The sequence below is a fragment of the Balaenoptera musculus genome, chromosome 8, assembly GCF_009873245.2.
Source record: "Balaenoptera musculus isolate JJ_BM4_2016_0621 chromosome 8, mBalMus1.pri.v3, whole genome shotgun sequence".
In the NCBI taxonomy this organism is placed as follows: domain Eukaryota; kingdom Metazoa; phylum Chordata; class Mammalia; order Artiodactyla; family Balaenopteridae; genus Balaenoptera; species Balaenoptera musculus.
This window is the reverse complement of record NC_045792.1, coordinates 93,201,813-93,219,186: the sequence shown is the minus strand read 5'-3', so window position 1 is coordinate 93,219,186 and position 17,374 is coordinate 93,201,813. Positions and strand designations below refer to the sequence as shown.

The window sequence follows — 17,374 nt, the reverse complement described above, 5'->3', positions numbered from 1 at the left end:
AGATCCACATGTCCACTATCGACTTAACAACCCCACTTGGACATCCTAGAGGAACCCCAAACTTAAATGATCCTCATTCCCAAAAAGGCTCCTCCTCCAGGATTCCCCATTTTATTAAATGGCACTATTGACACAGATGCTCAAGCCAGAACCCTGAAGGTCATCATGAGTTCTCTTGCAATCTCTCACAAGTAGAGTCCTGCTTCCTCTACTTCCTCAATATTTCTGGAATCATCCTTTTTCCTAACACTGGCTAGGCCAAGTCACCATTATTTCTCCCCATATCAACTCCATCATCCCTTTTGCCCTCTTATTACACCCTGCCCTCCCCATCTCAACACTTAGCCCGCAGGCAACTAGTTTTGATTAGGGCTGTCTTTCCCTTTAGAACATTATACTACATAAAGCCAGGCGCTTTCCTGTTCATTGTTGTATCTCCAGTTCATTGACTGACAAATGAATGAATGAATGAATAAAGAGGGGTGTAAACTGCTGACTCACAGGTTGCAATTTACTAAGGGGCTGGACTACAAAAGCAGTGGTTCCATTAGCATATGTGGCCCAGGAAAATATCAACCCTTAGGTCTAAATATCAATGCTTACGTATTGACACAAGTCCTAGGATTCTAGAAGTGGGGAAAAGGTGCTTGGGCACCATGTACTCTGCACCCTCATCCTTAAGAGATCTACCTATTGTGCATAAAATCACACTGCAGACTTTGTATATACTGGGTCAGGAAAGAACAGCTGAAGAGTGCCTTTTATAACCCTCCAGCCCAGCAGCAACCTGATGCCTGACATCTTCCGTTTTCAATGGCATAGTCCCAGAGTAGCTATACTTTCAAAATTACCCAGTGAAAAGCAGCTGAAATTTATACAAAGCTAAGGACAACTGTGATTAACTGAACTACTCCTGAAACAAAGTTATTCTTCAAGAACACAAGTTCAAAATAAGTCTCCTCTCATTAGGGATCCTTGATCCCCCTCCTTGCCTAAGCCAGCCTTCACTATCCAGTCCATGACTAGTTTGAAAGGGGTTTGGATGGACTATGGCAGTCTCTATCCTAACTAGTAAGTTACAGCTACTACTGACTTGGAATTTTTAAAAAGTTGAGAATTTTACAGATGTTAGCTGTGCTTTAGGTTAAGCTAAAGGAAGAAGAGCTTGTGAAAGACTCTGAGTAATGTATGTATTAGAGAAGAACAAGGCAAAAATTAGACCTGTGTGTTCATTCATCTTTTGCTACTGGCTCTCCTATAAGTATGGGAATAGCTGTGAGGGTAGGTGGGGCGTGGTGATGTGTGATATGGACCAGGCAGGAAGTGAAAAGATAACACATCAAAGTCAGGGTTAACCCCAGGTCCAATGGCACTATGTAGGGCTATAATGTGTATAACTTTTTTTAAATTGCCTTTTCAAGAAATTATATAAGAGATCATTCTTTTATAGTATGAGGAAGACAGGTGGGGTCTTGACTAAAGAAAGGTTAAGAAACATTTTTTAAAAGTATTTTCTCTTCGTCGTTCCTCCTTTTATAGTCCAATAAAGAAAACAATGTCAATTACCAGGTTCACACCAATTTAGGCAGTGGGATAAAGAGATTTAGTGAAGAAGTGACGTTTTTCTGAACTAGATGCCCTTTTTCTTTCTAGAAATGAGTCAGAGAATGCTGGGTAACTTTCTGAAGCCTGATTTTTTTTTTCTTTTCCTCAAAATCTGGTGAATCTTTTCCATAACAAGGTCCAATACTTCCACATCTCAGCAGAAGCATCGGTTTTTGGCAATAAGGTAGCTGAGGTGTAACACAAGGGAGTAGGAGACTCAGAAAAAACAAACAGTGGCTAAATCCCATGTGCAGTACTCAGTCTCTACGGCAGCTTAGGCAAGTCACTCATCTCTCTGAGCCACGTTTTCTCAACTGGGGTGATAGCTCCCCCAAGGGAACAAAAATTGATTCGGGGGTATGGTGTGAGCTCTTATCCTTTTTATGTATAAAGAACAGATATACATACAGCACATAAAGAAGATACACAGTGGATCTGTGGTATTAAAGTCTCATGGGAGGGTGGACTAAGGGAAAATAATGTCTAAAAAGGTTCCTTGTCGGGGGGGGGGGTAATATTGAACAAAAGGCTGAGACCCCTCTAAGCCTTTATTTCCTCAGCTGTAAAAATGGGTCAGCATTACCCACCACAAAGGATTATTATGATATAGCTGTATCTAAATATATGCAGAGAGAATGAGAGACTGGGAATAAAGCAGGCAGGGAAAACAACCTAAATTGTAGAATCATCGTTAAAATACAATCCAAAACATAAAGATTCAAGCGTATATAGATCCATATCATCTAATGATCACTTGTATTAACGAGACCATTTTCTTCTCACTAGTCATTTCACCAATTGAACACCAAACATCCAAAAAGAAAGTCCTAGTCAATAAATGCAAGAAGAATCTCTAAACATGAAAAAGATACAAACCTAAAACACCAATTTCAAGACCTGCCAAGCTTGTTTTAATTTTATCATAAATATCTTCTGATGTAAAGTCAACAGCAATGGTCTTTGTTTCCACTTTGAATTTTTCTCCTAGGGAAAAAAACACAAATGGAGAGAGGAAAAATTAATATATGGCAATTAAGATTTAAGCATTTGATGACATTACCCTTTCAAACACTTTTTTCCCCCCAATTTTATACGAAATTTAGACCAGGATAATTTTAAGCGATCATGAGACCACCTAAGATATGATATAGAGTCAACACAGTAGTTCTGCAATAAAAATTCCAATGTTATCACAGAGCTGGCTGAATGTTCCTTAATCAGTTCTCCTATAAATCAATAATGATGACTTTTTAGACCCTTAGGTGCAAATAATAAAACATGATGCATATCATAATATTATATACTCTTTAAATATCACTGGTTTGTGATTTTAATTGCAAACTGATACTTCATAATTTCAGGAAAAAGTCTTAAGTGTGATCTATTAAAACAAAAAATCCACCTTATTAAAGTGGAAATAAAATGAATATGATCACATTGGAATTTAGGAGCTTGGTTAATAATGAATAATCACTACATTTAAAAAGCCACACAAAATGCATAGTAATGGAGCTACACAGTGACACCAGAAAGACCTCAGTGTTCTACTTTGTACAGGACTGTTAAGGTCCAAACAGAGCTAAGGGAAATAACAGATTCAGAAATGAGACCCTGGAGAAACAAAACTCATATGAGGGAACATGTCATGTTGATTTCTGCCTTCACTAGTGAGCCGCTTTGAGAAGACGGCACGGACTGCGAGATCACCCAGACTTGGGTACCAATTTGACTTCCACACTTATTTGCTAAATGACTTTGAGCAAGTCACATGTCCTCTATGGGCCTCAGCATCCTCTTGTGAAAATGAAGGTAATAATACCCATTAGTGCTATCAACGCAAAGGTACCAAAGTATTACCTTTAGTACTAACAATACTACCATGTACTGGCATACATGAGGCACTCCATAAAGTCTCCAAGAATGCTTATTCTTTGGAACTTGATGAGAATTCAAAAGAATTAATTTAAAAATCCTGCTTCCAAAAATAAAATTTTCTTCCTTCAAAGTCAATGCCGGCTTATCACAGAATATACAGCAGTAATCCACACAGGAGGTTTCTGTTCTTGATCTGAAAGGATTTATGTCTAAAACTAAAGAGCTGGTTCACAAGAGATTCTTTAGACTCAGTGAAAAGTATCCACCCTAGATAGGAATCTATGAATAAACTAGAGAGGATATAACTGACCTGGAAAATACCTTATCTGGTGTTAAAGGTATACCTACTATTCGAATATAAATGAGTTATTACGTGTTCATGTAATGGACAGCCAGATACAGGGCTGTCATTTCCCAGTAGCTGGTCTGACATGTCTTAGCATAAATGGTTCACAGAATTTACCACAAGTAAGTAAAGAACTCTGCATTTATTAGAGCCACCAATTCACATGAAAAAAGACCAAAATCAAAAGGCTGAAGGATACCTTTTACTAATGTAAAACTTTATTCTGGAAGTAAAATAAGATAAAATTTATCTACTTGTTTGAGGAAAGCAACGTCTGTTTCCACACTAGCACTATATACTGACATTTAGGAAAATTTCTCTCTAGTAATAAAAGCTACCTCACAACCCCTGAATCAAATTTACTTTTAGATCTCACAGGATTTGGTGAATGTACTTATATGGCACAGTCTTACATAGACACGCTGTTTAAAAAAAAAAAAAATTCAGAGACCCTTTTGGAAAGAATGTTACTTAATAAGAACCCTCCAGTAAGCTCTTTCTTATGTCTTCACACTAGGATAAGCAAAATGGTTTCTGACTCAAGTTTTTCAAGATAAATAAAAATTTGAACTTATACCTGAATTACTCTGAATCATGTTCTAGTCCAGTTAACGTTGTTTACTTTCTCTTAACTTTTCTTCACTGCCTCTATTGTGGGCTTTTCTTTCTTTCTTTTTTAACATAGGTCAGCTCCTGCCACCCTCCTTGCAATCCTCCAAAGCGTTCCATCTCATTTACAGTAAGAACCAAAGTCTTCAGCATCAGCCTGATACTGAACTAATCTCCACCCACTTACTCTCCAGGTGCTCCCCAGCCTTGGTCACAGGGGTCCTAGCAGTTCTTTAGACACAGGATGTTCTCCAAATACACTCAAGGCTTTTCAACTTACTGTGCCCTCTGTCTGGAATGCTTTTCCACATCCCCTGTCTCTGTTGGGTCTTTAAGCAAATGTTACCTTCTCAGAGAAGCCTTCATTGACCACCCTTTAAAAAATGCAGGGCTTCCCTGGTGGCGCAGTGGTTGAGAATCTGCCTGCCAGTGCAGGGGACATGGGTTCGAACCCTGGGCCGGGAGGATCCCGCATGCCACAGAGCAGCTAAGCCCGTGCGCCACAACTACTGAGCCTGCGCTCTACAGCCCGTAAGCCACAACCACTGAAGCAAGCGCCTGGAGCCCATGCTCCTCAACGGGCGAGGCCACTGCAGTCAGAGGCTTGAGCTCCGCAGCGAGGAGTGGCCCCCGCTCGCTGCAACTGGGGAGAGCCGGCACGCAGCAACAAAGACCCAAATCAGCCAAAAATAATTAAAAAAAATAAAAATAAAAAATGCAGCCACTCCTCCCCAGCACTCTTTGTCCCCCTTCCCTGCTTTATTTCATTCCATCGTGCTTACCCCTCTCTAATATACTATGTATTTTAATAATGCATGTGTTTGTTGTCATCTGCTCCCACCAGAATTAAGCTTGTGAGGACAAGGTCTTGGATCTGCTTTGTTCAGTTGCTCAACAATGTCACAAAGGCTCCAGGGTCCTTCCACCCTTTCCTCCTATTCCCCTAGGCTGGCTCTTCTCTTGGTTTCAAGAGAGCCACTGCCATTCCAAGCATCCATGCAAGCAATGTTCAGAGGCAGAAATGGGGCATCCCTGTTATATGTCCCTTTTATAGTGAGGAAAACTTCCTCAGAAGAATCCAGCAGACTTCCCTCACATTTCTTTTCCCAAGATGATGGGATATGTCTTAAAAAACTAAAAAAAGAGCTAAAATATGATCCTGCAATCCCACTCCTGGGCATATATCTGGAGGAAAACATGGTCTGAAAGGATACATGCACCCCAATGTTCATTGCAGCACTATTTACAATAGCCAAGACAAAGAAGCAACCTAAGTGTCCGTCGACAGAGGAATGGATAAAGAAGATGTGGTACATATATACAATGGAATATTACTCAGCCATTAAAAAAATAATGAAATAATGCCATTTGCAGCAACATGGATGGACCCAGAGACTGTCATACTGAGTGAAGTAAGTCAGACAGAAAAAGAGAAATATCCTATGGTATCGCTTATATGCAGAATCTAAAAAGAAATGATACAAATGAACTTATTTACAAAACAGAAACAGACTCACAGACTTAGAGAATGAACTTATGGTGACAGGGGTGGGGGGGTGTGGAGGAGGATGAGGGAAGGGATAGTTAGGGAGTTTGGGATTGACATGTACACACTGCTATATTTAAAATGGACAACCAACAAGGACCTACTGTATAGCACAGGAAACTCTGCTCAATATTATGTAACAACCTAAATGGGAAAAGAATTTGAAAAAGAATAGATACATGCATTTGTATAACTGAATCAACTTTTGCTGTACACCTGGAACTATCACAACATTGTTCATCAACTATATGCCAATATAAATAAAAAAATTTTTTAAAAAAAGATTATGGGATATACATGCTCTTGACCAGGCCCATGTACTGGCTTTGAGGATTCCGTGAACCGTCCCTACCACTACCACCAAGTTGTGTGAATCAAAAATAGTAGCACACATATAAGAATAGGACAGGAAATGCCTCTCTCTGGCCAAGACAAATAGAAAAGAATTATGAAGGATGTTCTAAAAGGCTGAGGTGGAGATAGCTGGCTTCCTTAGGAACTAGGAAATAAATCTAGTCATCTTCCCCCTCCCCAGAGTCTATCAGCTCTCATCTGACCCTGCCAACAGAAGCCAACACAGACGAACAAGAATCCTCAATTTTAAACATCAGTACACGGATGTAATAAGCACCTGGAAGAGAAGTGGGGACCACATACACATAATACAACCTTCATTTCCACCTTCGCCACCTCCCCTACCCAAGGTTCTACCTAAGACTACCAGTTCACAACTCAGCAACAGCCCACCCCTGGGGAAGAGTAAGAACTTCACCAAAGCCTTTGGAGACATACTTCTGAGTACTCTGATCCTTGCCCACCACAGAGGCCCATGACATGACAGCCTCTGTCAAGTCTTTCCTCCAGGGTAGGAGCTGTGATAAGTTAAAATAAATACCCTACAAGTGTGTGGAATAAAGACATACAAACAAGTGAATCTGAAGGTTGCAATGGAAAGAGATGAGCCACTCAACTGCCCCTTCAAGGAAATTCTGGTTACCCCAGCTGCTGGGGTATCATCAGCAGACGGCTTTTAGGTGTCAGCCCCTTGGCAGGGGGAAGGGGGAGGCAGGGGGAGGGGGTTGCCTCAGCTTCAGAGAGTTGCCTGGACCAAGATCATGCCTTTCTCATGACATCCACATCCAATGAGTGATTGAGGTGAGAGTATAAAGCCATTGGACAGCGTTTACTGCCCGCATTCTGATTCCAAAAGTATAGTCTGTTTATTATCATATTTTTCTGTTCTTTCGTAATGCCCTAGTTTTAATTATTCTAATTTTAAGATAAGTTTTAATATGTCTAGTAGGGCAGAGCTCCTTTACTATTATTCTTTTCCAAAAGTTTATTGGTTTTCCTTACTTGTTTAGTCTCAGTTTTTATTGGGTTGCATTCAACATTTCAATTAAATTTATGAAGAATGACAATGTGGCGTTCCCTCCAGGCTCTCCATTTATTCAATGTCTCACAGTATAATCTAGTGTTGTGAATTCTTAAAGAAATTAAAGAACTAAAGAATCCCATTATTAGAATACTACACACCATATGCAAAGATACTCCATACTACTGACTATTTGTACCCTTTGATATTTGAAATTGGATAGGCTAGCATCCTAGCTACTAGTTGTAGCCAAATATAATCAGGCCCTCCTTCCCTTTCTTCCAGATGGAAATGATTCCGATATGGTCTTGGCCCTCTATCTCTCAGCCTAGTGGCTAACACGAAAAACTAAGAAGCAAAAAACTCTGATGATTAATATGAGCTGTGCAAGGCAGTCAACTCACTAGAAATGGGGCAGAAAATCAGCTCTGGCTTAAAAAGTGGGGAATGAAGCTAAGAAATAGCTGGGCTGATACCATTCATCGCTTTTTATCTACTATTCCACTGAAAACCACATGACCACGATGGTGGAATATTAGAAAGCAAATATTATTCATAAATATAGAGCTATAACAATGAATGTCCTAACTGCCTTGAGTCAGTCCATCACTTCTAAGAATGGGTGTCCCACTCCTACACTCACATTGCTGATTTTTACTCACAGGATCCTGAATTAGTTCAAGTCTGGAATTGACAGAGAAGGAACTTCTCTGTCAAAAGTAGTTTCAAGATGCAGCTAAAACACCTCTCAATATTAAAACTATCACGTGGGACTTCCCTGGTGGTGGAGTGGTTAAGAATCCGCCTGCCAATGCAGGGGACACGGGTTCGATCCCTGATCCGCGAAGATCCCACATGCCACGGAGCAACTAAGCCCATGTACCACAACTACTGAGCCTGTGCTCTGGAGGCCGCGAGGCACAACTACTGAACCCACGTGCCACAACTACTGAGGCCTGCACGTCTAGAGCCCATGCTCCACAACCAGAGAAGTCACTGCAATGAGAAGCCCGCACACCGCAACAAATAGTAGCTCCCACTTGCTGTAACTAGAGAAAGTCCGCGCACAGCAACAAAGACCCAACGCAGCCAAAAATAAATAAATAAAATAAATTTAAAGAAATAAAAAAATAAAATAAAATAAAAATAACACATTTTTATGTTCAAACCTAGAAAGGTCATGAACATATTCATAATAGCCTTATGTTTAACATACTTCTAGGTCTGGCCATCACTATTTTCATTTTGCTCAACAAATTGACATCTCTCCACTTTCACTGAAGACTAGGATAATATATTCGTGGTTTATATTGATACAAATACCAGAAGAAAAAAAAATCGACATCTCTCAAATTTAACAGTTTTGCTCTAAGAATAATCTTATAGGTCTTAGAAAGACTTTCCTCATTTTTTCCCCTGAGTGTCTGGGGATATTAGGTCTGAGAATGCTAGAAAAGAGGTCAAATCTACATAAACTCATGTACTATTTATAATTTTTCTATTAATAACAACCAAAAATAATATATTGATTCTCCTTTCTTGACACATCTGCTCCAAATAAACAATCTGTCTTTCCCCCTTCAGTTTCCCCCTATTCATTACAAAATTCCTATTACATTTATCCTTCCTCATCTTTTCCATATTATAAATTTCATCATTTAAGATTCGAGTTGTGTCACCACCTCTGTGGACTGAATTTTCATGATTCCCATTACCTCCAACGTAGAGCTACTGACTTCCTCTCGACTGTGCTCCTAGAGACCTTCTATATAACACTATTAAGCACTTCCCATAATACATTATGCAAAGAGTCTCTACTTCCTAACAAACACAATCAATTTGTTATCTTTGTATTCCCAGCACCTAGCACAATGCCTGGCATATAGCAGAGGTCACTCAAATGTTTGTTGGGTGAATAAATGCATCTAGGCCAACACAGCTGATATATCAAAATCATCTCACTACTTCTTGAACTCCTCTCTATAGAAATAAAACTACATGCCAGTAAGAGATGTCTGTGTGAGACATAATAACATAAGGTACTTAACATTAGGCTTTTTAAAGCATTAAGATAAATTGAGAAACAACTCAGTTCTTCCATCTGTCCTGCCTGGGTTGGACTACCATCCACATGGAAGTAGAAACACTTTAGAGTAATTAGAAACCTTAGAAAACCATCCAGTCTCATGAATAAAGTACTCCAGAAGCTTAACTCAGGGGCACCGAGATGAAGGTGGAAGATACTTTAGTCATGGGACCACTCTCCCTCTCCCCAGCCCTGAAAAAGATAATCAGGGGGAGAGGAGAGACTCTTGGGAAAATGGTACTATATTCAATGCCTACCAATTTTAGCTTCTTAAATCTAAATTCATTAAATTCAATTTGTAACTATAAAAATGTACTGCATGTTTTGAAAACCCCCTCCATTTTCACATGTTTTACAATATTTAGAGCTGTAAAAAGTGAGTCTTTTGTACTTTTTCTAATTTTTAGGAGAAAACAAGGAACAAGTCCCCTAAACATATCCTTTCCACTTAACTTCACTCCTTTTCCTGTTTTCTTTTTTACCCCCAAACCTCACCATCTCCCTTCACCCCTGCCCCTTGGGATTAGACATCTCCCCACAAAGCCTCCCTTATGTAGCTCTGGAGAAAAGGTGCTCACGCCCTAGATGTGAAAAATTCATCTGACTCCATTTTTTTTTAAAGGCCCACTTAATTATAATTATCAGAGATGCTACACAAATCAAGATCCATTTCTTTTTTACATTGCCCTTGAAAATATATTCATGACAATTTTAATCTCAGATGAAGAGACTCACTTTCAGTCAAATCAAAAAATCTGTCATAGCATCATCAGGGATTCCATCCCAAACCAAGTATTTATTTCTTTTTTTTAAGCCAAGGTTATTATATATTTTATTCATTACAGCCTATTTAACTAGAACAGCCATCTGCAATAAATAAAAACCTTATACCATGTGAAATTGTTCTACCAATAGGGCATGAATAGGTCCCATTCTTTTTAAGCCCTGAGTTCTACATTTGGTTCAGGTATTGTAGACCCCTGGACAAGGCATCTTTGAAGAAATTTTCAAATAAAGATGTTTATTTTCTACACTTGGAGGAAAAAAAAGGCCTGCCAATGGAAACATCTGAATTTTATTTTTTGAGGTGAGAAAAATATAAAAATTATTTCTAACATTATTATGCTTAAGATTCCAAGATGATGTTGCTAATACTATGGAAGCAGAGTATTATGGGCTGAATATTTGTGTCCCCCCCAATTCATACGTTGAAGGTCTAACCCCCAATGTGATGGTGTTTGGAGGTGGGGCCTATGGGAAGTAATTAGGTTTAGCTGAGGTCATGAGGGTGGGGCCCTCATGATGGGATTCGTGACCTTGTACAAAAAGGAAGATAGAGAGAGCTCTTTCTCTCTACACAACACACTTAGGAAAGGCCAAGTGAGGACACAGGGAGAAGACAAGCCAGGAAAGAGGCTCTCACCAGGAACTGAATCTGCCAGCACCTTGATCTTGGACTTCCCAACCACCAGAACTGTGAGAAACAAAGGTCTGCTGTTTAAGAGACCCAGACTATGGGGCTTCCCTGGTGGCCCAGTGGTTAAGAATCCACCTGCCAATGCAGGGGACACGGGTTCGAGCCCTGGTCGGGGAAGATCCCACATGCCACGGAGCCACTAAGCCCGTGCGCCACAACTACTGAGCCTACACTCTAGAGCCCACAAGCCACAACTACTGAGCCCGCATGCCACGACTACTGAAGCCTGAGCGCCTAGAGCCCGTGCTCTGCAACAAGAGAAGCCGCCGCAATGAGAAGCCCGCGCACCACAACGAAGATTAGCTCCCGCTCACCGCAACTAGAGAAAGCCTGCACACAGCAACAAAGACCCAACACAGCCAAAAATAAACATAAATAAATTGAAAAAAAAAAGAGAGAGAGACCCAGACTATGATATTTTATTATGGCATCCTGAGCTGACCAAGACACAGAATTTGTTCAAAACAGCATGGGGATGCAGTCAGAAGCTCTGGACTTGATTGCCAGCTCCATCACTTGGCTGAGTGTCCTTCAATCAAGCCTTTCAACCTTCAGGAATTCCATTTCTTAGGCTTTAAACTACAAGAAATAATACCCACCCTACAGAATTCCTATGAGGATTACATGTCATAGCATATGAGAATGTATTTTATGAAACTGTAAAGTCTTATTCAAATGTTTTATTTTCCTGTATCTGCCAATATCTACGAAGATGACTGCATGATATATAGTTGTTTTTTCCTGAACAGCACAGGCTGCTGTAGGTATTATCTATATCATTAACTCTTTCCTCTTTGCATCAGCTGCATATCCCCTGTCAATCTGACCAAGCACATATACCTCCACTTTAAAGAGTGGTTTATTTATTACTGTATCACCCATGGAATCTATGGTTACAATATACTACTTAAGCCATGCCTTTAGTGTCCCAAGTGTTTCTTTCACTCAATTTGCTTGCGATTAACCTTTGAATTACTATGCTTTGTCTATTCCAAGATGCACATTTTTATTCACTTTTTATCTTTGAAATCAGAATGCCTTACAATTGATGGTGTGTCAGTTTAATAGGCCATTTTTCTTTCTTAATGCTTGTAAGCTGCATCATTTCATGATCAATGGTGTCTCAGATTTGATGAAAGAAACAGAACCCTGCGGGTCTCCACCCTCCTCTTTCAGGTCACAAAATGAACAAAGGACAGCTTCCAAATGCAAGATTTTCTGGTATTGCAGTGCCTATTACATTCCAACGCCACCGCTAGTCAAGAAGGCAGAAGCTTGCCCATCCGAAACTAAGACCCGACAACCTTAGCATATGCTCATTCATTTACTCGGCGACACAGGCATTTGCCACCAGGCAAAGCACCTCACTCCCTAAATTGTGAGTTCCGTGAGGGCAGGGTCCGTGTCTGGTTTTTTTCTTTACCACTATACACTCAGAGCCCAATAGTGCCCGGTACATGATAGGAGCTCAATGAGTATGTTTTGGCTGATTAAATTCAAGAAGTACACACTGAGTAGTGTCCACATGTCAGACTTTACCCTGAGAATAATAGCAGATACCTGCAAATAGGTCATGTTTTGGTGAAGGAAATGTGTGTGAACCCAACTGGTGCTCTAATAAATATAAACAAAGCGTGCAAAGAGAAAGCAATCACTCTTGCAGAGTGGGATTTTCTACAGGAGGTGACACTGGTTTCGAGTCCTTGAGTAGGAATGGGCCATGCAGAGAAGGAGAAGTAGGCAAAAGCAGAGAATGGGGAAAAGGAAGGGCATGTGGGTGGAGTAGGTGGTACACAGAGAGAAACAGAAAGAAACAGTTCTGTAGAAGGACACTGGTGGAGGCTGTATGTGCCAAGATAACAAGCAGGACCAGCTACATAATTTGCTGGGGCCCAGTGCAAAATAGAAATGCGGGGCCGCTTGTTCAAAAATTAAGACTTTCAGGATGGTGACAGCAGAGCATCAAACCAAAGACAGGGCCCTGTGCAAATGCACAGGATACAGACCTACGAAGGCGGCGGCCCTATAACACGTTGACAAGTCATCCTGTGTATTAGAGTACTTAGCAGAGGTTCTTAAGCTGGGAAGTGACACGACCACACTTGTTTTTAGGAAGGAAATGCTGTGGCAAAGAGGACACAGCCTATTATCAAAAGTAACGGGCAGCTGGGAGAGAACATAGCAGCTGCCGAATTAGTCCTAAGAGAAGGGGCCCAAAGAAGGGAGGCAGCAGTGGAAACGGGGGATCTCTGAGTTGAGTCTGAGTTGGGGAAGAGAGGACACGATGGTTTTATCCATCTGCTTTAGACAGTTTATTAACTATCGTATCTTAGAGCTAAAACAGTCCTCATTTGGGACTTCCCTGGCGGTCCAGTGGTTATGACTCTGCATTCCATTGCAAGGGCCATGGGTTTGATCCCTGGTCAGGGAACTAAAATCCCACATGCTGCACAGCCAAAAAAAAAAAAAAAAAATCAAAAAATAAAACAGTCTTCATAAGTTTTGCGTATGAGGCAACATTCCTCCAATATGTCTCGGCATTTTTTAAATCACATAAAATGTTTCTCTGTTATTTTTATTTTTTATTTTTTTTGGAAAGCAACTTTTTTCTTGAGGTAGCTTACTTACTTCTCTATATTGGCTTGAGAAATGAAATTATAGTCATCTCTTGGTATCCAGGGGGATTGGTTCCAGGACCCCCTGTGAATATCAAAATCCACAGAGGCTCAAGCCCCACAGTCAGCCCATGTATTCATGGATTCAACCAACCCAGGATTGTAAACATAATACATGATCCTGTGGTTGGTTGAATCCACAATGTGGAACCCACAGATACAGAGGGCCGTGAGTACTACCAGTAAGATCTGGGCCAGAGCTGACCAATTTTCCATGCAGGATAATCGTGAACTAAAAATGAAGTTGGAAATCAAAAGGGATATTTTTGTTACCCTCCATAACATTCCTCCCTTCTTCTTTCAAAGAGAAAGGTAGTTAGAACTAATTGAAGTCAAATATCACACGGTACCTTTCTTCTAAAAATGCTGATTGTGCTTTATTTTTTTTAAGTGACCTCTTTTTATTTCAACCTGTCACTCTGTTCTTACAAGATTCCACTCTGGTTTTGTGAGATCTTGCCACAGGAAAAAGTATTCTTTTCAAGATCTGGGTCTCTCACTTTGGTATTTAGAAAAACGAAGCTTAACAGTTGCTTTTATTTCTTTAAAGACAAAACAAAACAAAACTAGGAACTTTCGAAAAAACCACCATAAAATTTAAAATATCAGCTATTGAAATGAGTATTTTACTTTACGGCAATTAATACTTTGAAGATCAATATAGTTCAACATTTTGTCAAGAGTAGAACCATTTTTCTATTTAACACAAAAAACAAACCTCTTCATTTAAACTGTTAAAAGAGCACAGTCTTCATATATTAAACCAAAGTAAAAGCAAAAGTGCTTGATTTAGTCTCCTCCTGTACTCTTTGAACTAAGGATAAGGACCCGACACCAATCATCCTGGCTCTAGGACGTCCTAAAGAACTCAGAGGTTCCATGTAAAATGCACAGGGTTGCAGTTAATAGTCTACCAACTAAACAGGAGTAATAACTATTATAGTTATCAATTACTGAGAATCAACTAGATGCAAAAAAGTCTACTGAATGACATTATGTCATTTAATCTGCAAAAGAATTTACTGGTACCTTGCTGAAACTTGCAAATGATTACTCTCATAAATTTCAGTTTTCATCATTTGAAAAGCCATCATTTACTTATTTATTTTTTTAAATTTTGAAATAATCTCAAGCAAAGTTGCAAATGCTGTACAAGGAACTTTTTTTCCGGAACCATGTTCCATTCAGTTGCTGATAAGATTCCATCACCCATAAATCCTTCAATGTAGCAGTTCTCAAACTGTGGTCCATGACCCTGAGGGTTCCTGAGAGTCAGAAATACCAAGACACTATTTGCCTTCTTCAGTGTTGTGACAATTGCACCAATGGCACAAGAGCAATGATGGGTAAAACTGCTACAATCTTAACAAGAATCAAAGCAGTAGCACCTAACTATGTTAAAAGTCACTGTATTCTTCACATACTGGCAGTAAAAAAGAAAATAAGTCAGTTTCGTTAAAGAATGTCTCCTGATGAAGCGGTAAAATAAGTAATTTTCTTAAATCTCTATTCTTGCGTACACATCTTTTTAATGTTCCATGTGACAAAATGGGAAGTGTGCATAAAGCACTTTTTCTGTGTACCTAATACAATGGCCGTCTTGAGAAAAAGCAGGTGCAATTGAGTCATGAGCTGAATTAGCCCCTTTTTTTCATGCAGCATCATTTTACTTGAAAGAACAACTGACAGAAAAACTATGCTTATTCAGATCTGGCAGACATACCTTAAAAAAAAGAATGAAGTAAGTCTGTCACTTCAAGAAAAACAAGCAACAGTATTTACTGTCCATGATAAAACTGGAGATTTTAAGTGAAAATTAGAATTTTGGAAAACTTGTATCCACCATCATGAGATTGAAAGAAAAGATTTTTCTGATGAGATTAGGGGTGATATTCATAATTGTAATTTGGGGGGACTATGCCAACAACAGTAAGATCTGCAGAACTCAGGAACCAATATTTTCCAAAGATCAAGGCATCATCAAGTTACAAAATCATGATTGGCAAAAGACCGATTCAAAGTGGGAGGTAGACAAACGGATTTTTAGGTAATTGAGTATGAAAAATTGATATGTTTTCAGATTCCATATTGCAACTAACCTTGAAGAAACCTCCACTTAAGGAGTTTTGATGTAGTATCGAAGAAGAATATCCACAATTATCTGAAGATGCTACTGAAATCACTTTCTCTTTTCCAACTACGTATCCATGTGAAGCCAGATTTTCTTCTTATACTTCAACTAAAAGAACATATCTCAGCAGACTGAATGCAGAAGCAGATCTGCAAACGCAACTGTCTTCTATGCCAGATATGAAAGAGATTTTCAAAAATGTAAAACAATGCCACTCTTCTCACTGAACCTTGTTTTGTTTCAGAATAAAGTTATTTTTCTTACTAAAAATACATTACGTAAACACAGAATGTGTTTATTGCTATTATTTTTATATGAATTAAATAATTATTTTTAAAAATGACTCAGTTTGAATTTCTAATACAATAAACATTGATAGCTATATCCCACATAAACAAAAGCTCTTTGGGGCTCTCAATAATTTTTAAGAGTATAAAGGGGTCCTGAGACTAAAAAGTTTAAGAACGTTCCTTTTGTATTTATTTCCTACAGTCTCCTAAATATTACATAACCATCAAAATCTAGAAATTAACCTTGATACATTACTGCCTTCTAATTCTTGGGGTCTGTTCAAATTTCATCAATTGTCTCAACAATGTCCTTACTGCAAAAGGATCCAAATCAGAATCATCCATTGCATTTAGCTGCCATGTCCGTTCAGCTTCTTTCAATCTGGAACAGTTTTCCAGTCTTTTCCTGACCTTTATGACTTAGACACTTTGAAGATGACAGGCCAATTACTTTGTAGAATGTCTCTCAATTTAGGTTTGTATGTTTCCTCATTATTAGATTCAGGTTATACATCCTTGGTGGAAATATCATAGATATGAATTGTGTTTCTCATTGCATCCTATCAATTGTCCCATTACCGATGAAGATACATTTGATCTCATATTAAGGTGGTGTTTGCCTGGCTCCTCCACTGTAAAGTTACTATTTTTCCCTTCGTAATTAACAAATATTTTGGTATTTTGTGGGCAGAGATTTTGAGACTACATAAAATCCCCTTTCTCATCAAAATTTCAATTTATGCATTTATTTATCAGTATTAGTATGGGCTCATAATTTCCTATTTTAGTCAATAGATTATAATTTCTATCATTTTAATTTTAATGTTCAATTTATCCAGATTTGATTAATGGGAGGGAGTCCCTTCAAGCTGGCTTCTGTGCCTTTTTGACATGTCCCCATTATTCTTTGAATACTTTCTTGATTTCTGGCACCATAAGATATCCCAGGCTCACCTTCTATTTTCCCTGCCCCAGCCCTGGAACTAGCCATTTCTCCAAGGAACACTGCATCCTTTATTAGAAAACAGTCTGGAAGCCAAGATCTGGGTGCTGAGTTTACTCATTATTATTGGGGTGTAGCCGCTCCCAGTAAAGACCATAAGCTTTGGCAGCCAACTTTTGCAGTGTCACAGGCACAATACAAGTACATATTGGGTAGTGTTCCACAGAGGACTTAGTTGCCGCTGAGAGACACTACTTGAGATGCTTTGATAGAGGAGCCAAAGATGCTGTAGGCAGGCCTTGGGGCTCTTCTCCAGAGCTTAGAATACTGTAAATGTATCCAAGTCTCTTGGATACTAAATACACAAATGTCTTTGATATATAATGTGTAATAAAGGCTGATAAAACACTATAATT

The 17,374-nt window shown here is 39.2% G+C and overlaps 1 protein-coding gene across 1 annotated transcript in view; it reads right to left on the bottom strand.

Annotated features, from left to right (window-relative positions):
• HSD17B12 (hydroxysteroid 17-beta dehydrogenase 12) overlaps window positions 1-17,374 on the bottom strand; it is a 173,980-nt gene that overhangs the window by 59,848 nt on the left and 96,758 nt on the right. The window contains exon 4 of the mRNA XM_036862379.1: window positions 2,482-2,589. Coding sequence (XP_036718274.1) covers window positions 2,482-2,589 — 108 coding nt within the window. The remainder of the gene's footprint in view (window positions 1-2,481; window positions 2,590-17,374) is intronic.